Source organism: Lepidochelys olivacea, assembly GCF_965140295.1.
Source record: "Lepidochelys olivacea isolate rLepOli2 genome assembly, chromosome: 10".
Lineage (NCBI taxonomy): Eukaryota > Metazoa > Chordata > Testudines > Cheloniidae > Lepidochelys > Lepidochelys olivacea.
The window spans coordinates 52,993,916-53,015,708 of record NC_140420.1 but is presented as its reverse complement, the minus strand read 5'-3'; the positions used below and the strand labels follow the sequence as shown (position 1 = coordinate 53,015,708).

Genomic DNA, 21,793 nt, shown 5'->3' with positions numbered 1-21,793 from the left:
CGGCTCACTCCTTCAACTTTTTTTTTTTAAATAAAGATCAATATTTATAACTTCATTTATCTACAAAAAAGTTTTAAGTTGTAAAAAATCGGAGAAAATGTAATAAGGAGAGTCATACACAACATATTGCTTTGTTCAAGAATCATTAATTTTAAAAAGGAATAAGCAGAGTGAAAATTAGCACCCTGAAAATATAATTGATTACTGTTCACAGAAATATGAAAAAGCAAACATGTAATTACTTAAGTGCTTGTGCTCCTGGTCTCTGAGATATTTTCGTGCTTAGATCAATTATCTGTACTTTAAGGGTCTCCGGCACATCCTTGTCTTCTTTAATTGTAAGAGAAGTACTTAACAGCTTCAGTGTCATTACATGAGCAACATACTAGTCGGGGAGATAAAAAAAATTGAGATTAAGAGTCTTTGCACAAATGCTTCATGATAATTTCTACTTTCTTATATTTACCACATATTCCACTGTTTTATATAGTTTTAGTGCAGCCAATTCAGTAGCCCAACATATTGCCTGGTTACCCACAAAGAAACCTGTGTTACAGGCCCCTGAGTTCAATCATCATCCCCCTCTCCAAGTTTAAAAAAAAAAAAAAAAGTTACTGAGGTATTTCCTTTCTCTGACAGAACAGACATCAATTCCATCCAACAATAATTATTTTTACTTGAGTCATAGACATACTACATTGATGAAAATCCAGTGAAGCCAGGCAACTCCTAATCCCATGACTAGTTAAACTCAAAGATATAATTACTAGGTGTGGTCATTAATTTTGATTAATGATCTGAATAATTTACACATATATGTATGTCAGTCTCAGCAGCAAGAAAGATTATGTAAATCAAAGTTACTGGATTACTTCCTGGGACCTATGTTTGAGTGCATCCACATAAAATCAGAGCACACTTTTCCTTTTTGAGAACAAGAAGAAATGACTTCTGTTTTGATTCAGATAAAGAGAAAAGTAGGATTTGAACATTCCTTGATACATAAACATGGAAAAGAAACAGTTATGTAACCCATACATTCTTCTGAGTACGTGACTAGCATCCCTAACCTAAGGAACAGGGCTACCAGTGTGAAGAGAGAAATTAAGAGGGTAGCAATGTACACCGAGTATACTGCCACAGTATACCACCAAAGATTCCCTCATTAAATAATAAATGTTTTCCCACACTGTGTGAAAGACTATTCTACAGAAGGGAAGGTTCTGTATTCCACTGAGGGTAATGTGCATGCTTCTTGCCCCTGGAGCTGGAGCTTTTGAAAACAGTAGTGTCCGTCGGTCTGTGCATGCACCCTTCCACTGCCACATGGTTTCGCCCGAAGCAACAAAAGGCAAGGCAGACCAGTCACGTCTCCAGTTCCTTCTCCACCAGAGACGTATCAGATCCACAGCAGAGGGGAAGTGGGGTGGGTTTGGAATACATAGAGGAACCACACATCTCAAAGAGCCTCCAGTAACTGGTAAGTAACCTCCCGTTCTTCTTCGAGTGATGGTCCCTATTGTACTCCACTGAGGTGATTGACAAGCAGTACCTATATAGGAGAGTGCAAGGAGGACGACGGAAGCATTGAATGAAGGACCGCTGTACCAAATGAAGCGCCCTTTGCCGAAACATGCACCAAGGCATAATGAGAAGAGAAGGAGTGCACTGAGCTCCAAGTGGCCACTTTACAAATGTCCAACAGGGGCATGTCATGGAGTGCAGCGGTAGTTGAGGCTTGTGATCTCGTAGAATGGGCCCGTATCCCACCCAGTGGGGATCATCCTGCTAGTTCATAGAGCGTAACGCATCCTGAGACCCATTTTGATATCCTCAGGGTGGAAATGTGCTGTCCCTTAATTATCTCTGCTAAAGCCACAAAGAGTCTGGGAGACTTTCAGAATGGCTGTGTCCTTTGAAGCTTACAGAATCAACCTTGTAAAAGTACAAACATTTTCTTGTGATACTGCCCTGCAAATTTTTTTGGTGGATGTGCATGCACTTTCTACTCACTAAGATGTTGCATAGTTTGTATAGTGAAGTAATCACATCCAAGTTAATATCTGCATGTTTATGTTTGCATTATGCACAACTTCCAATGGTATATTTTTGAACCCCTACTGCAGCATCAAACCAACCTCTGAGGGGACAAACAGAGCAAGTTTATTTGACGACTGATCATTTTGTTAACAGGGTCAGTGAAACAGTATTCAGGGTCAATCTTGAGAGTAAATACTTCATTGAGATACATAGAAGATTACTGTTTCAGGCTGCTTTACATCTCTCATGAGCATCAAGAATTATTCTAGTTTTTCTTTCACTTATGAGAAGTTACAACTCAGATTACACTACTAAGATCTCCAGTCAAGTCTTCAGGACAAAAAAAATCACATTCAAATAGGTAACACTTGCTGAACTTCTGTATAGCTACAATATCACAAAATACATAAATGGCTAGTCCACTCTGTGCCAAAGGGGTAGAGTTGCCAAGGACAATATTTTGTATACTTGAAGCTCTCTGATTTACTGCAAGGTTCTTATCTCAAGCAATATGCTGTAAATCCAGGTAGTACATTTTCTCCAGCCCTCCAATTATTTTGGTGGCACTTGCTCTGATTTTTTCATTATTCTTCTTAAAAAAATGTTGACACCAGAAATCGACATAGTATCCCAGCGTCCGTCTCACCAATCCCATATACCAAGGTAAAGTCACATCCATACTCATTACTTCCCTGTTTACATATCCCATTAGCTTTTTGCCACAGCTCATGTTCAGTTGATTGTCCACTATGACCCCTAAATCCTTTTCAGAGTTACATCTGCCCAGGATTCAACCCCACATTCTGTAAGTAGAACCTACATTATTTGTTCCTGGATGCATAACTGCATTTGGCTACATTAGAACACATTTTGTTTGAATGGGCCCATCTTACCCATCCTTATGACTGCCTTGTACACATTAGTTACTCCTCTGCCAATCTTTGTGACATCTTCAAATTTTGTCAGCAGTGATTCTCCACTATAAATGGCCCTATTCAATACTGATTCCCCACTGACAACTGCTTTTTTAAAATCTATCAGATAACCAATTCTTAATTCATTTAATGTGGGCTTTATTGACAGCGTGTAGTGCTAATTGTTTAATAGACTATTTTTTTATCTTTGTGACATCTTCAAATTTTGTCAGCAGTGATTCTCCACTATAAATGGCCCTATTCAATACTGATTCCCCACTGACAACTGCTTTTTTAAAATCTATCAGTTAACCAATTCTTAATTCATTTAATGTGGGCTTTATTGACAGCGTGTAGTGCTAATTGTTTAATAGACTATTTTTGGTACTAAGACAAACAGCTTATATAAGTTTAAGTACATTACATCTACGCAGTTAACTTTATCAACCAAACTGGTAGTCTCAAAGATTTAAATCAAGTTGGACTAGAACGCTCTTCCATAAAATCATACTGACTGACATAGGAATATGTTTATAACTGCATCCCAGATCAGCTTTTCTATTATTTTGGCCAGGACTGATGTCACGCTAGTCAGTCCACTGTTAGCCTGGTCACAGTTTGTCTTTTTTGACTATTGGCATAAAATTAGCACTCTTCCAGTCTTCTGGAATTTGGTAGGTATTCTAAGATATATTAAAAAGAAGAGATCTCAACCAACTCTTTTAAGACTCTTTAGTGCAAGTTACCTGGGCTTCCTGATTTAAAAAGGTTCATCTCTAGCAGATGTTCTATGATTCTAGTACATTATCCCACATCTTTCCAAATACAGAACAGAAATATTTATTGAAACTTCTGCCTTTTTTGTATCATTAATTTTACCGTCTCTATCTAGTAATGAGTCTATACTACTGTTAGGATTTCTTTTGTTCCTAATATATTTAAATTCCTCATTGTCCTTAGCCCTGCAAGCCATGGATTTCTCCCTGAGGTCTTTAGCTTCCCTTACCAATTTTCTACACTTCATAACTTCTAATTTATTCTCATTACTCACTATTTCCTCTTTTTTCCATTTTTTGGGTTTTGCTTTTTAATTTCTAATTGCTGCCTGCACTTCACTGGTAAACCAGGACAGGTTTTAGCCTAAGCTGCCCTCTTTCTTACCTGGAGTAATCGTGGCTTTTTGGCCATGTGAGTTTCTTGTTCACATAACTAGCTGGAATGCAGACTTGGGGATTTCTGAACAATCTAATTGCTTACTGCTGTTTGTTACTATTGTGTTTGTGGAAACAGCACCTTGTGCATATATATTTTTAACCCAACAAAATTACACAGTGTATATACCTGACTCATATGATCAATTTCTCATCCTAACATGAACCACCCTGCCAAGCTCTGAATATTGGTTAACCATTGACCCAATACTATACTAACGTTTGAACTAAATACATATTTATTTCACTTAATTACCATAGAAATGCACTGATGTTAGGATTCTAAGTTTAAACTCCAATTTAAGTTCTTCCCTCCAACACTCAGCAAGAAATAGAGACACTGAAGAGATCAAACTATTTTAGTTATTTTTTTTTGTTTGTTGGAATTTGTTTTGTTTTCCCCATTTACAGCAAACCTTTTATTTTTTCCTCTCTTTTAAGCAGCAAGTTTATCTTTCAACTCATTCTGCTCCCATTACCTATTTGCACATCATCTGGGGAATAAAGATCACACATGAATGATTTTATTAAGACATCCTGATAGTAACATCAAGCAAGTGATTTGTCAGGATGCATTTGACTATTGGACACCAAAATCTCAACAAGCCCAGATATTTATACAGCCCAATATAATGATCTTTTAGACTATATATAGTGAATATGAACTCACAGTGAATATATATTTGGCAGATCAGTATCAGTGAACGATTGGCACTCAAAATACAGTCATTCCTAACTTCACTCCTGTATTACTGACGTATACCAGGACAACAAATGTTTTGTTCTTTTTTCATTAAAAATGGTAAGTTTACCTTCTTAGGTAAAGTCAAGTTGTGAGAGCTGTCACTATACCCAATAGCAGTAAAGAGCTTAGCCTTTTCTTCTGGGGTCATGAGGTCATCAATGGCTTAAAAAAAAAAAAAAAAAAAGTGTTCAAATTCACATTAGTACCCATAACTGGTATAGGAAAAACATAATTTAATTAATATATCTTAACACCACAGGCTGCCAGGGCACTTAATTTAGTTTCTGCTATGAAGTATTTCTCAAAAAGATTGTAAATTATGCAATGTGACTCTCATTCCCCCACCACAGGCTAGTGATATATACCTACGTAACGTAAGCTCACTGAAATTACTTGCACCCCAGTGGCACAGAGAAGCCCAGCTGTGATCAAGACTCCATTGTGCTAGGCACCATGCAATACCCTAAGAATTCCTGGCCCAAACAGCCAACTGTCACTAGAGGAACTTGCTAGTGAATACTTACTTGCCTTTTACAACTATCATAAATAATTCAGTATTTTTTCTTTACAATGCACTTCTGAAATTTTCATACATCATTTACAAGAGGCCACAGCTTATTTGCTGACATATTTTATTACTGTGTTTTCACTGAATTACTACTATCTATTCAGTGATATAACAGCAGAGAACCAAAATTAAACACAAGAAAACACTGCACTCCATACCTCTACCTTTCTTCTTTTCCTATAGCCAAGCAGGACAGACAGTCACCTACCCACAAGTGAATTAAATATTAGTACTATTTGTCAAGCTTCATGTGAGAATGACCTATTTAAATTCAAACCTACTTTCAGGAACTGGTGATTCTTCATCTTCCTTTTTTCTAGATTCCTTCTTACCCCAGAACCCACTAAACCATCCTCCACCTTTCTTCTCTCCATCAGCAGATTTCTTCCTCAGCAATTTCTGCCCCGATCTTATTACCTACAAACCAAAGATAATTAGTTAATTAACATAAATGTTAGAACCATTCCATATTAACTTTTGTTTTACCAGAAATTAAACAATGGATATATCAAATGATGTACATGCATTTTCAGTAATGAGAGAGGTCAGAGACTAAGTCCCAGCATAAGATGGAAGTATTTATTACATTAGTCTCCCTATTTCAAAGGGGCAAAAATGCTTCACTACCTAACATGACATTTATTCTGTGTTGTGCCTTTTATCTACTTGTAATCCATTGCTCCAAAGAGGGTCCAATCTAATTGCAAACAAATCAAGTGAGAGCTAAAAAAAAAAACTAAAGCAAGGGAGATAAAGAAAGGGAAAGACAACTGCTGGCCCTAAAATCTATGTACTGTTAATATAGTTTAGATACTTTTTTGGATTTGCTATAAATCCATCTTGATAGTTCTACCATTTTAATTTCTTGTAATCATATTTAGACCCTCCACTTTTAGGTTTTAAGCAGAAAGACCCTATTACCTCAAATTCTAAGCGACAGTCCCTAGCCCAAAGAACTTACAATTTAAAGATACATCTTACATTATTTCTTCAGCTACCGTTAGCATAAATGCTTGAAAAATTTAAACTACATCAATGGTTTCCTCTCATTATGGCACTATAAACACATAGGCTATGTTTAGTTTATCTGAAGACTCACAGCAAACTGAAAGATAGAAAAGACTTTGCAATAGGACAGTCAGCAAAGAGAAAAATACTTTGCCAGGCTGCCAGACTTTTCAGCATCTTTCAAGATCAAGCCCTATATACAAATGCATCATATCATGGAACCTATGTGTGCTGTTGCTAACACATTATTCCTTGTTGAGCCCAAGACAATCTATATATGGCTCCAGTATAACAGATCCCGGAATACTACGTTCAATTCTGGGCACTATGTTAAAAGATAGATATTAAAAAACGGAGCAATTACAATGAAGAACAAAAAAACTGGAGAAAGCCAAATCTTTATTCATAGAGTACCTAAGTGCTCATCTTGCTACCCAAGATGTGTAACTGATACGACTGGGGGCAGTGAGGACACATGCACCACCAACCACCTCCCACCACTTTGGGTGGGAGAAAAGGAAAGCAAGGGGGAACTCTAGATTGTGTTTATTTCCTCTCCCCTTCCTTCCCAGGGAGGCTGTAGCTAATAGCACCTGAGCTCATCCCACCCACTCCTGCCGCCATTGTATGTGTGGGGTCACATCAGACTGACTGATTGTCTTACACCCTCACAACAGTGGGAAGTAGGAATTGCTTCTGCCCAGCATTTCTTGGCTTGTTCCATAACAGAGTCCTAGCCTCCTCCTGGTGCTTATGAGATACAATCTATCAGGTGCTAGCACACATGGACCAGTGTTTACATCCTATATTAAGCCACCCCAAATGGGTAACATCAATTTAAAATTTCATTATTAAACATGTCTGTCTTTTTCAGGATCACATGGAAAAGCCACACCTATAGATATCTCAGTATTTGAGCACAGTATTTTTCACTGGGGACAAAAAAGGTGTCTGGCAAACATGGTGACTCCATTTAGGCTTCTCCAATTAAGATCCCCACCGGAGATGGCAGGGAAGGAGAAAAATGTTGTGGGAACCTGCTGGCCCCGTTCATCCACCCTAGGCAGGCTGTTCCTATCCTTCACAGGTCATCATTATTTATTCATCATTGTGATTTAAGCACAGCAAAAGGTATTAGTCTGATCATTACGTTAAAGAGAGATGTCAGACAGATTTCAGCCCTTCCCCTGGTGTTACCTACCTCTGGTCAAAAAACCTTCCAAAACTGGGTTGGCAAGGAATTGCCAGACCAGCAATAATGAATCAGACATGGAAAGAGGTCAACAGGGAAACAAGTAAGTATACTACCACAATTAGGGGTACAATGGATTTCCTTAATTGAAGAATTAAGTATACTACTCCTGAGCTGTTTAGAGAGAATATGGTACAGATATTTCCTTGGTCGAGACCTCACACAGATTCCTTTCTTGCTGCTCAGCAGTGTGAGAGTAGACATAAACCAATTGCTGTCATCCCCTGTGGTGGGTTCCAGTGCAATGGGTGGGTTGAGAAAGGGTAAGATGTAAAAACCCCGTAAAACAATGGGCTGCTTGGGCATGGAGCCCAAACGTGACATTGCACAGTGAGGAGATCTGCCTCCGAGTCTTGTGGACATAGGATTTCCTTCCTCTCTCCTCTCCTATATCCAACATGGATGAAGGGAATAGATTGAGACTCCAGCTTCATGCCAGGATCTCCAGCTAGGCCAGTGGATGTACAGAGGGCACTGCCTATATATATACATACACACACACGCACTCAGGTTTGTAGAACCCAAGATTAGCAGTGCTCAGTTAAATTCTGCACTGTAACAGGCCTGCCAATTAGTGGTTCCTTGTTGTTTAATAGCTTAAGTTGTGATCACTGCATTTAACCATACTCTGGTGTGTCTCACATTGCTTCCATTTCTGCCTGAGTAGGAATAAGCTTGTCTGGGTGATAAAGAAAAGTGACCTAACAGTCACATATTTGGGGTGTATAACATCAAGGATGGAGATCAAGTATTTGGGAGGTCATGCAGGAATATAAGTAGTTCTGTAATGGAATAAAGAAAGGGGAATACTTAGGTGTATTAGCAGGAAAAAAAGACAGCAAGGTGTATCATGCTATGGGATACCATGCCAGCAGAAGTATTAGAAGTCTCAATTCTTGATACAAATTTAAGCCTGAACACCAAACTAGGAAATTATAGTAAACTGTCCAGCAAAAAGCAAGAATTATAACGTAAGAGCTCCTCTCCATCTACCTTCTATAACGTAGGTAAGACTACAGCATTGAAACACTGTAAACTCTTTCCTGAAGGACAGAAAATCTCCACAAGCCAGGCCTTAACTTCATATGCATAAATACCTGCTACTAAACATTAAAAACTGTTTTTTTATTTATTTTGTTACCTCAACTTGTGCTTGCTGTCTTGCTAAAATGATGTTGAAAATGTCCAGTGCTCTTTCTAGATCCTGTTAAACAAAGGAAATAAATACTCTGTTTAGTGTAAGATGAACTAACTTACGGCCTCTTAAAAAAAAATTGTTGCAGTAATCCATTCCACAAATCCATTTAAGACTCCTTTCTAGCCTCTGCCTTTTAGAATTCATCTCTCTACAACAGGTCACTAGAAGGTGAAAGTTGACTTAAGACAGAATATTTACTAAACCAGTTTTCCAGTTCAATAAATGTTGGGAGTGCATTTCATCTATAATTCAGGAAGTTGAATATAACTGAAGTTCACAAATCCTTTTTCATAGTGCCCACATATTAACAATAATATGGAGGTTTTCTGATACTTTGGAGCTGAAAATTGAAGTATACCCATACAGAATTGCAGTATGGAAAGCAACCAGCCGTCAACTTTATATTACTAAGTTTAATTAATTATCTTAGCTTTCTTTTCCCATGTATGTTTTAACAAAAAGTCAAGAATTGCAGTGATGAAAAAAAGTAATAGCCATTAGAATTTCAACCTCCCCCAAGTTTTAAGCTCAATTTCTGAAATATTTTTTAAAAATGACACTATCCAAATGGCTAGTATGCTTTTAGAACACCAAATTGTGAAAATTAATGTTTCATTTTGGTACATTTTGTTTTTCAAATTCATTTACTATTCCTGACTTTACACTTGATTACACACATTTTACATTAAAGAAACAGGCTCTCACTCTCTCGCTCTCTCTAGATAAAAGGTTGATTATTTTAAAACATTTTTGTTTAAAAAAAAATAGCAGAAGTAAAGAATACTACTCCAGATTTTCTCTTAGTTTTAGTCAAGTGTGACTATTAAGCAAGGCTCTTCTTTAAGAGAGGAATTAATTTAACATATTGGTTGGCCGGAGGGATGTTACAAAAAAAAATACACTAAAATATTCATCAGTAAAGATATCAAGATTTACTCCACTGTCAAATATACCACCATATTAATAGCAAGTACCTGAATTTGTCGTCGTGTTTCTTCTGATAGTTTGCTCTGTGTTAGTTTGTTCTTGTACATACTTTTGTAGCTCTTCAAAAGCTGCCTATGATGTTTCATGTTACTCCATGACCACATGCGAGTGCATCTTCTGATATGAACTTCAAGAATGCTGTTAGCTGCATATTTCCACCTGTAAAAATTTCATTTGCATTAATTATTTCTGGCTGCATTTTATGATTTACAACTTAAAATTAAATTGTGAAGAAAAAAAACAGTAAATCAAGGTTTGATTATTGAGTCCAACAAGAAACTGCAGACTGGAATTAATTTGCAGACTGGATACCATTAAATTAGGCTTGAATAAAGACTGAGAGTGGATGGGTCATTACACAAAGTAAAAACTATTTCCCCATGCTAATTTTTCCCCTACTGTTACTCACACTTTCTTGTCAACTGTTTTATAGTGATAATCAGGATGGCCCATTTCAAAGTTTTTTTTCTCCTGCTGATAATAGCCCACCTTAATTGATTACTCTTGTTAGAGTTGGTACGGCAACACCCATTTTTTCATGTTCTCTGCGTGTGTGTATTATATCTTCCTACTGTATTTTCCACTGCATGCATCCGATGAATTAACTAATAAATTTGTTAGTCTCTAAGGTGCCACAAGTACTCCTTTACTAGAAGAGAAGTTCTTCCAGTTATTGTTTAATTTAAGAAATTAAATTTGAAACCAATGTCTGATTTTCACAAGTGTTGCACACCAGCATCCCGATTCACCTCATCTTTAGTTACCAGGCTATAAGCTTTAACTATATTTTCACTCTGAATAGGGTAAAGCTGAAGCTGCCAATACAGTCCAACATTAAGTTGGATGGAAAAAGAACAGAACTGCTACTGTACTAGATCTATGTTACAACAGCAAATCACATCACAAATTCTTCATGTTAAGTGGTCTCATCCAATGACCAACTGCAAATTAACCTATTGGACTTCAGCAACATAGAACTTGGCATAATAGGCACACTGCTCAAAATAAAATGGGCTGGAACAACATTTTGCATGTTTTGACTGAAATACACTAGCATACCCATTTAGAACAGCTTGCGGAAAGCTACTGGCTATGACATTCTGTATCAGTTGCTTCAGTCTCTTCCTTAATAACTGAAAGAGCTCATCTATTAAACATTCAAAGGAAGACCCCGTAAGTTGCTATAACAAGTTCCCACTTTTTTCTGTTTAGCTTCCAGTTAGAACATGGAGTTGGCTTATTAAGCATTTCTCCTGGAGAGTAGACATTTGGAGTTCAGAATATCAATATTTTGCCAGTAGCTCAAAGGAAGTTCTACAGAAGAGAATGGGTAAGCTTATTCACCTGCAAGTCTTCAATAAGCACTGAAATACAACTCTTAGGAACCCAAGATCCTTTATTAAACAAACAGTAAATGATGTACAGAAGAAAGGTGTTTAATTCCTCTGAACATACCATTACTTCCAGAATTAAATTTGGCATTTTTTTAGGGGGAGGGGGAGAGAGCAGGGGGAGGGCTTATGTGACCAAAGGCCACCCTACCTTGAATGGTCATTTAGAATATGTGCTAACTACTTATGCTAAACCATCTGTTCCACCTTGCTGTGATGCTCAGAGTACCTTTCCCAGTCCTGAAGAAGAGCTCTGTATGGCTCAAAAACTTGTCTCTCTCACCAACAGATTTTGGTCCAATAAAAGATAAAAGCTCATCCACCTTGCCTCTCTACTTGTTTAAATACAGTTTTCCTTATTGGCTTTACTTTAGAAGTGAGAACTTAACATTGGACAAGTAGTATCTAGACCATCTCATCAATTTTTAAAGCATATTAACAACAAAGTAAAATCAAGAAGGTAACAAATAGTCCTATCCTTAAGAGAAAGCATGAATAGTGGTCATGGCCCATATGAAAGCTTCCAGCATTTATTACTCAGTGATCCAGTAGTTGCAGGAGATGCAGTACAAAGCCTGGTATCTTAATGCAGTTCTGTTAGACAATACAACTTACCACTGTTTGGCATTTTTATGTAGAGGTACATCTGGTCTGTATTTTCTGTATGGTACATTTCGAACCATGTAATCTATGGACTCCAGAAGGTCAATCATACTGAGGTACTACACACATGAAACAAAACATTATTTCTTACCACCAGAGGTTTACATAATTTAATTACATGCAATGATCAGGTTACACATAGAGCTATTTAATCGTCTTCTGTCTTTACTGAAATATATAGAAATGCATGCTCTGTGGATAACGAAGTATAGAGTTACATGCATGACGCACGGTATAAACTGTTGGTTGCGTAAATCACAATCAAAAGGCACAGTTTATATTTCAGTTCGTGTGCTCGTCTCCCTGTGGTAGAGCTTCTCAAATTGGTTTCTTTCCCTCACTTCCCCTCTGTGCATTCCCCACAATGCACTATCCTGTGTGTCTCAGTTTTATTACTGGAACCCACATATAGATTTATTGCATTTCCCATGCTGTTTCTGTAATACAGCCAGTATGCCGCAAGATTACACCCTCGGACTAGACCAAACCTGAAAAACATCAGTCTAAACACAAAAATTTGACCAAATTCTAACCAGCTGAAAAGGACTATGAAACTGAAAAACACATACAGCTTTTAATTTGTTGCAGCGCAGTCATGCAACAGCCCCAAAATCATGGCCGTGAAGAATTCTTTGTTATCAAGCCCAAATTCCTACACCAGGTACTAGCTGTTCTTTACACTAATCTCTTGTTTAATGTTTCGTGGAAATGCTTCAAAATCCTCATATGCAATTGTTTCCGTGAACAGCATTTACAATTTCAGTGTTATTCATTTTCCTCAATTCTCCTTTAATTTACATGGATTATTTAAAAAAAAAAAATACACCTTGGCCAATTTAAAATAAATTGTCAACCACTAAAATTTTACCTTTTTGCTGTATTTTTATTCAAATGTCCATTCTATTTGCTTAAACTTTAAGTTTCTTCAAGTTCTCCTACACATACCTCTCAATCTTGCAGAACATTATTGTCCTGGAGTCTATTTTATACTGTAATTAGCATCTTCCTAATGATGTGCTTACATTTCTACATAACATTCAAAGTGAAGACTAAAAAAATAAAAATAAAAAATGATATGCTATTTAGTTCTGTAACTTTAAATATGACTGTGTGTGGCTCTTCTCCATGGTTCTCTCCTGAACATACTAATCACTTTCAATACTTCCAATACTTGGTCCTCTCTTTGCTGCACACAGCCATTCCTACTTGATTAGATTGTATTATGCCGAGTCACGCAAATACCACACTCTTATTTGCATTGTTACTAATGCAGAAACTAGGTCCTATGTGACCACTAAGCACCACCACCTGCTTTTATATAGATGATTAATGCTATGATGATCTACCAGAAATTAATACTGTTTAACATTATAAACCTTAAATTTTCCATAGACTCATGTGGATGCTTGACAGAAAATGTACATTAGCACGAAGCAAATCCAATTAGATTAAGATCAAGTTATAAATTAGCATAAAGTCTGCATATACTAAACAAAAGCCTGTATCTGAAAACGGCAAGAATCAAAAAGATAAACTAGAAGACACGATAACTTGGACTGAAAAAGTCGTTTGCTTGCCTTATCCAAAATATGAGCAAAACGCTCAGCATGCATAACTCTGATTCACTGTGCTAAACTTATGTTTATGCGGGGCAATAAATAAACAATATAATAATAATATATAATATTAATATAATAATATATAATAAACAATATAATAGCCCTGCAGGAAAGACACTTCAAATAGGTGGGAAACATGCCAATGTACAAGTGTTAAACATAAATCAGTTGGGATCTTACCCACAGTCAGCCCACAGGTAGCACTTAACCAGCACCAGGCAATGTCTGTTACAACACAGACAAAAAGAAGCTGCCACACTTTCCCAGGTTTACCATTAGGTAGTTTAGACAGGTATGCAAATGTAACTAACAAACCTGTCTGGTTGAATATATATAGGCAATGTCATAATCCTTAAACAGAGAATAAAAATAGCAAGGTGACTTACCTGTGGCTTAGTGAGTTCAATGGCAATATTCTGTACTTCTATATTCCAATCAAGCTTTGGAGTTTTTAATTCAGTTTCCGCATGCGGGTTGATGTAGAGTTTTGCAGAGGCTGATACTGGCCTAAAAACTTCAAGATACAAAACATGTATAACACTATGGTTCTGATTGGCCAAAATTAGTAAAACCGAGTAAAGAAAACTACTACCACACAAATTCTGCCACTGGTGATGTTCTGAAGCATTCTGTGATATCCCTAATCAACAGGGCCCAATACGATGTAGTAGATCTGTTTAAGACTCACAGTTTGAACCTAAATCAATTATTAAATTTTATATTTACAGAAAAATAGTGTAATATTTATGCCAAAATAGCAAGAGCAAAAGTTCTAGCAGGTGATGCTCATCTTAAACATTGCACAAATTGTTAATCTTGCATTACCTTTAACTAGTAGGTGAACATTCCAGATAAATATTATTTAAGTTGACTGTGTCAGTTCAAAACTATTACAATGATGACAACAAAATGATTATTTTTATTTTCAGTCAGCTGCAGGAGAAATGTGCTGTTAGGAAACTATGAGCATTAAAGCTACACATTATGGTAGATGCTTCTGTGATAAACAAATCAACTCTATGAGGAGTCCATAAAAGAAAATGATGACTGCAGTATTGGCTACCAAGAAGGAAACACTATAGCATGTCTGGAGAAAGAGACCAAAAATACTCCATCAAACCTAGTGTTCGCAAGACAGATTAGAATATAGAAGGAAAATTGATCATTTCACACTTAAGGAATACACTTCTGCAAATGAGCAAGTGTTTTTAAACCAAACGAGGCAAATTTGGGGTGCAAGAGGAGAAAACGAAGATGGATTCATTCCTCAGTACTGTCTGTAATGGATTTATCAAGTTACTTAAGTTATCTGAAGCCGACACTGCTCTTTATGATCTCCTTAAACAACACTGAAGGGATTCAGTACAAGGACAACATTCACAACATAATACACCACTTACTATGTTAATATAAGAAAAATGAAAAATGTTTATTTGGTCAATTTCTAGAACCTTTGTACAGGTCTCACTCTGAGGACATCTGAGTAAGATAGCTTGTTACATTCATTTCAGCGGTTTTATATAATTTCATTTTTTTATTGTTTTAAGACAGAAAAGCGTACTGTGATTATCACATCCACAACCCAGCTAATTTGGCTCAGCACATCTCTTTTGAAGAGATTCTATCAGCAAGTTCGCAACCTGTCCTTTTTCTAATATTTTTAAGATACCAACTACCTTACTATTTCAGCATGAACACTTTACACAAAGCAGGAGTCCATGCTTAAAGGGCATAATAATGTCTTAAATCCATGTCTAATTACTGATATTATAAAAAACTCTACTAATCACTATATACATTTAAAAGAAGATTAGCTTTATTAAAGCTAACTCTTCAAGAAGGAAGATGGGCATTTGTACCCCTTTTTGCTTCATCATAATGTACAGACAAGGTATGTATTTATTTTAAAGGTTTATGTTTTGTTTAAATTTCAGGCAGGGTGAATAAAAATAGATGATTTTTTTAAAAAAATAAAAATCAGATTTTTTTGATAAAAATGCTTTTTTAGGGAAAAACCTATCTAAAGATTGTTTTAATTAAGATACATTCTAGCGCAAAGATATCTCATCATGAAGAGGGATTATAAATTCTAGTGCTATATATTGAGACAATATATTCATGTAATGTTTTAAAAAAGTTTTGTAAATGAGTTCCAATAGTTCACAGATTAGGGACCCAATCTTATGGGGGTTCCAGGGGCTTCTATATAGATTATTTAGGTTTATCTTTCTATCTACCCAATGGGACTCAGTGCTCAGTATAGAAGATACCATCAGAGATGCTTAGTTTTGCAGTTCTCAAACTGGGGATTTGTGTCTCCAGAGATAACATGCTTGTTAACAGCAAAAATGTTTTGAAATAAATAAATTAATATAGAGGTGAGAAATAACAGACCTCAGCCCTATTGTCCCTCTGCAAATTTGTGTACACAGAGTCAATCCCTTACTTCTCTCGAAAAGTGTAAAGTTTCAAAAAGTTCAATGAACAGAAGATGGCTGGGGGAGGAACAGATCTGCAAAAGTCTGGAGATAAATGTGAGAAGGGAAGGACAGGCAGGAGAAACAAAAGTGAAACTGTTTGAGCAGCATATTCCAGAATTCTAGGTCTTTCTGAGTGTAGCCTTCTTTGATTTGAGATCTACCATGCCATTCTCCCACTAAAAGGGAAAACCTATAATGGCAGGCCGTAAAAGAGACCCAGTTTGGGAATATTTTGATGAAGTTTCTCTGGGTAAGACAGGCATGCGTGCAAAATGCAAACAGTGCAACAAAGAAACGCAAGACCTGGTTGCCAGAATGAAACATCTTCATGAGAAGTGCTCCTTCTCAGGAGGAAGCTGCGTTGAAGATGATGAAAGGAACATGTCTGAATATGAAGGATTTTCAGGTTGGTAATCATTTTTTTTTCCTTCATACTTCTTTCTTAAGGACTGCCTGTCTTCCTTCTGGACTATTCTTGAATTCTCATGTTTTCAGCAAAAAATATAGTTGTTACTCTATGGTACTATCATTTTAGATGCAGTTGTGATGAAAAATAAATAGCTGAAATAGGCAGATCTTCCTTTTACAGTTTCACCTTTAAAGTAGTACTGAGTGTCAGTGAATGCAATGAGTAATACTAAATGAGAAGTACGGTAATAATCATTAAAGAACTGCACTGACTTATTTTATTTAGGAGAATCCATCCTCAACATACAGGATTCTGAAGACTATCCACCTTCAAGTTCACCATCATTTTCTATAGTTTCAGAGTTATCTGCCAATGAAAGTGTGACGTTATTGACATGAACTGTGACCGTATAGATCATTGTTGCAACCAAGATCCTATCGTTGCACGAAACCTTGTACAAAGGAGGTCAAGTAAGGTGTCTATGGAAAGGTTGTAATTTGCTGTATGTATGTGTGTATCATTTTTGTATTTGAAGTTATGAATATTGGCTATGTACTTGTATCTCAGTGTGTTTGATTCTAAGAAGCATTTGGTCAGCTTCTTGAGAAAGGATGATTCTCAGTAAGTGCCCAATCAAGGAACATTTAACGGACAATGAACTTTGGGAGATGCCAATTCACATCTGAGCTTTTCTGGGAACGTTCAAATTAACATGTAAACAATGGCGCCAGCCTGCCAAAAGCTGAATCATTCATGGACATGTGACTTGCCCAGGTGGCTACAAACTCCATCTTGTTGCTGTGACTTTGCACAGAAGAAGAAAGGGGTTTCCGCCACAGGAGAGAGAATATAAAAGGCCCTGGAAGCCTCTCCACTTTGTCTTCAGCTGGCTCCACGCCAAAGAGATGCCTGAAAGAAACTAAAACCAAGGACAGTCACTACGGCGGGGGTTGGGGGGGGGGGGGGGTGAGTGATTGCTGGACCCAGACCATAAGCCACAATGTTGGTCTGAAAAGTATTGGGCCCAGACTAGGAAAGTGTCTAGTCTGTGAAAGACGCTTAGTGGAACATCTCTGAGGGTGAGATTTACCTGTATTCATTTTCCTACAGTATTAGGTTTAGACTTGTGTGTTTTGTTTTATTTTGCTTGGTAACTTACTTTGTTCTGTCTGTTATTACTTGGAACCACTTAAATCCTACTTTTTATATTTAATAAAAATCACTTTTGCTTATTAATTAACTCAGAGTAAGTAATTAATACCTAAGGAGCAAACAACTGTGCATCTCTCTCTCTCTCAGTGTTATAGAGAGCGGACAATTTATGAAGTTACCCTGTAAACTTTATACAGGGTAAAACGGATTTATTTGGGGTTTGGATCCCATTGGGATCTGGGTGTCTGGGTACTAGAGACAGGAGCACTTGCTAAGCCATTTTCAGTTAATTCTGCAGCTTTGGGGGCATGGGTCAGACCCTGGGTCTGTGTTGCAGCAGATTAGTGTATCTGGCTCAACAAGACAGGGTTCTGGAGGCCCGAACTGGCAGAGAAAACGGGCTCAGAGGTAGTCAGGTGACAGTCCCAAGGGGGTCTCTGTGACCGAACCAGTCACAGATAGTGTTTCGGTCACATCATGTATGTCACATGACCACAGTATATCACCTGTAGCAAAAAGGAAAAAAAAATCTCCATCATGCAGAAACCACCATAAATAAGTTTGTGGTAAGAACCAGCAGATTACCAAAAGAGGTAATTGATGACAAAATTGCCTAGTTTGTTTATCCAACCAACTCTCCTTTCCCTATGACTGAGAACCAACACTTCATTAACATGGTTCAGTCATTAGAGGATACAGTCCACCCAACAGAGCAGATGTCACAGGCAAAGTGTATGAAAAAGAAATTGAGCAGGTCTAGAGGGTAAAATTGTTAACTTGAGTCTTGATGGGTGGAGCAATGTCCACAATGATCCTGTTGTATGTGCTTGTGTGACAAAAGAAGAAGAGAATGTCTTCCTTACAGAAACAATTGATAGATCAGGAAATGCACACACAGCAGAATACTTACAAGTAGCAGCAGTAAAAGCTATAACAAACTGAAAAAAAAATTCAAATGTCCAGTACACAGCTTGGTCACAGACAATGCTGCGAATGAATCCAAGATGAGAAGAAATTATTTAGAAGAGAGTGTCCCAAGCTAACAACATAGAGTTGCAGTGGTCATTTGATGCACCTCCTAGCCAAAGGCTTCAGTGCTCCAGAAATAAAGGCTAATGATGTTGAAATTGCAAAATACTTCCGTAAGAACCACTTTGCAGCAGCTGCTCTGAAAAAAGTGGGAGGAACCAAGCGAAATCTCCTATATGACGTACGATGGAACTCAGTAGTGGACTGTTTTGAGCACTATATCAAGAAGAGGCCTAATCTGATGAGTTTGTGAACAAAATCATGAAAAAATAGATGTCACTGTCACAGCCAAAGTGCTCAACGTTGGGCTTAAGAGAAATGTTGAACACATGCTGAGTTCCCTGAAGCCTACTTCTGTAGCCTTGAACAAAATGCAGGGAAATAGCTGTTTTATTGTTGATGCTGTTGAAATTTGGAAGGAACTGAGTGAGATCTTAAAAAGAAAAATAGGCAATGACAGAGTTAAATTACAAGCATTAAAAAAAGGAATGGGATAAAGCACTATCTCCAACTCATTTTCTTCCAAATAGTTTCAATACTCAGTACCAGGGTCAAACCTTAACTACTGAAGAGGAGGAGTTGGCTACGACATGGACATCCAGCAATCATCCCTCCATAATGCCAGCTATAATGAACTTCAGAGGGAAGGGTGAACCAGTCAAGAAATATCTGTTTGCTGATGATGTTTTAAAGAAAGTCACACCAGTGAACTGGTGGAAGTCACTTAAGCACTTGGATTCAGAGACAATTGAAGTGATAATCTCACTTTTAACAGCAGTAGCTTCTTCTGCCGGTGTAGAAAGACTATTTTCTTCCTTTGGACTAATTCATTCCAAATTGAGAAATCATTTGGGACTTGAAAAAGCAGGAACGCTTGTTTTTCTTTCCAGATTATGAACAAACAGGTAAAGATGACTGAGTTAGCTGCAGAAGCCAGTATTTTAAGTTTCTCATGTTGACCTGGCTGACATAGTTGATTTAATTTTTTTTTAATATTTCATTTAACTATTTTAGTTAAAAACAATTTTAACAAAAACAAAAACTTGATTTTAAAAAAACTTGAATGTTTAACTAAATTCAAAAATTCATATGCTTGTTTTGTTAAAATATTCTATGTTTCTGATAAAGAAAAAAAATCCAGAATACATAACGTTGTTGTTTTAGTTAAATAAAACAATTTAAATGTCTGTCTGGTGACGTTCTCCTCCTAATACAGCATGGCATGAAAATCCTCCAAATATCAATGATTAACCTATTGAACTGGAGATAGTTCACCTCCCAATGACTTCATAAATATCTGCTTCAATTACCTTTGGTAAATGAAATAAAAAAATCATTCATTTTCTGATATAGCTGTAAAACTAATCTAAAAAGTTTTGAATATAAATCACTTTAAAAATGCATAGTGTGTACCTTCTAAAAATGAAACCTACATCTCTCTCGGAGTTGTGAAGAATATGTATTAAGGTTATAACAACCAACAAGAATGCAGTTTTATGTAGAAATCCATGATTAAATCAAGTCTTCCTGACTAAATCAAATCCACCCTGATTTCAGGAATATCAAATCCTGACTTTCCTGGTTTTGCTGGTCCATGGAGAACCAAAGAATTTTGTGGGAGCTATTTCAAGACTTAACTGTTGGTGTACAAAAGGAAAATATTTAACAAGAATCATTTTACTGTTTTTTCTAAGCTTTTGAATTAAGCTTTATTGTTTTTGAAGGAAGAGTCTTGTATTCAGCTGCCTCATTTTTCAGGTTTCCCCTTGCACCCAGGATGTCCTATTATGCTGCCTCTACAGTAGTGCCTAGTCATTTATGAAAATAGGATAAACAGTATCCATAACTTCTAATGTCAAAAAAGTGGGGGAAGTGGAGGAGAATGAGATGACACCATGGATAAAATTTGTAATGTCTTCTTTATATAGCAAACAAACCAAATATGGCACAACCTATCTTCCTCTCCCTCTACAATCACAAGCATTATCACAGGTCTTGTTTAACAGACGATTTTAAATTATCACAAAAATTGATTCCCAACGTTTATTTTAACAACCTTAAGCACATCAAAGTACTCACAACTGCTGTATCCAAATACACTCTTCAACATACTTACTATACTGGTAGTTTTTAGGCTGATTACTGCTAGAAGGAACTCCTCTTTTCAGCTGATCCTGCAATTGGAGACAATTTAACTTTATGAGGCTTTGGCTGTGTTGATTACTACTGTGTAGAAAGTTCTTAGTGAGCTCTTAATTGAGTCAACCTGAGCCTGTGTTTCAAGTTCATACACTGTCATTTTGCAGATCAGATGGGAAGAAGTTTAATGCAGCAGTTTATTTAGAACTCCTTACCTCTTACACTGCTGCTCTCCAACCAAGTCTTCTGTTTAAGTTTTCCATCTATCTTTAATCCAGGGTTTAACTTTTAATTCAATTGAGCTTCTCTCAGTTCCAAAACTATCAAAGCCAAACACTGGAGATAAAACACAGTGACGCTCTAGATTTTTTTTTGTTTGTTTAAAATACCATCTGATATGCAACCTGAGTGTAACACTTCTTATGCCATAGTAGTGCAGTTACACGTACTCCATACTCATGAGTCTGAAGAATCCAACATGGATCTATGCATATGTAAATGCAGCAGAGTCTCAGAAAAGCAGATACAGTATTCAGCGTAGAAACAATTAACCAACTGCCCCGCTTATGACCTGTGGGTAACCAATCCATGGCTAATCCCAGAGTATCGGAAGGTAAAAACAAAAAAACAGCAAGCATCACAAATAATCCATTTACACACTGAAAAGCTGCTCTACAACAACTGCTCTATTGCGTGCAAAGTAGCAGATCTCTCCAGCACCACCAGAACTCCACCAGTAATCCCAGGCAGCAGAACTACATGCACTTCCAGTTCGGCCTGTAAATGCTGTCTGTACAGAAGATATTTCCAACAGAAATTAACAGAACTCAGTCACCACCATTTCATTGCAAGACTGGAATATAGAAGTGTGCCACACAGCCCAGAAACATCTCAAGAGATATGGAGTCCACTCCTAGGCAGCTCCTGTTCCTTCAGGTGAAAAAAAGGCCTCAGCATACACTTTTCAACCACAGCAGGTCAAAGGTAA

General features: G+C 37.0%; 1 protein-coding gene across 1 annotated transcript in view; it reads right to left on the bottom strand.

Moving 5' to 3' along the window:
- VPS13C (vacuolar protein sorting 13 homolog C) overlaps positions 1 to 21,793 on the bottom strand; it is a 193,382-nt gene that overhangs the window by 139,004 nt on the left and 32,585 nt on the right. The window contains exons 10-17 of the mRNA XM_084641188.1: positions 20,783 to 20,840; positions 13,983 to 14,110; positions 11,930 to 12,036; positions 9,911 to 10,082; positions 8,880 to 8,942; positions 5,760 to 5,895; positions 4,978 to 5,072; positions 243 to 385 (exon numbers count right to left, since the gene is read on the bottom strand). Of these exons, the coding sequence (XP_084497314.1) occupies positions 243 to 385; positions 4,978 to 5,072; positions 5,760 to 5,895; positions 8,880 to 8,942; positions 9,911 to 10,082; positions 11,930 to 12,036; positions 13,983 to 14,110; positions 20,783 to 20,840 (902 nt within the window). The remainder of the gene's footprint in view (positions 1 to 242; positions 386 to 4,977; positions 5,073 to 5,759; positions 5,896 to 8,879; positions 8,943 to 9,910; positions 10,083 to 11,929; positions 12,037 to 13,982; positions 14,111 to 20,782; positions 20,841 to 21,793) is intronic.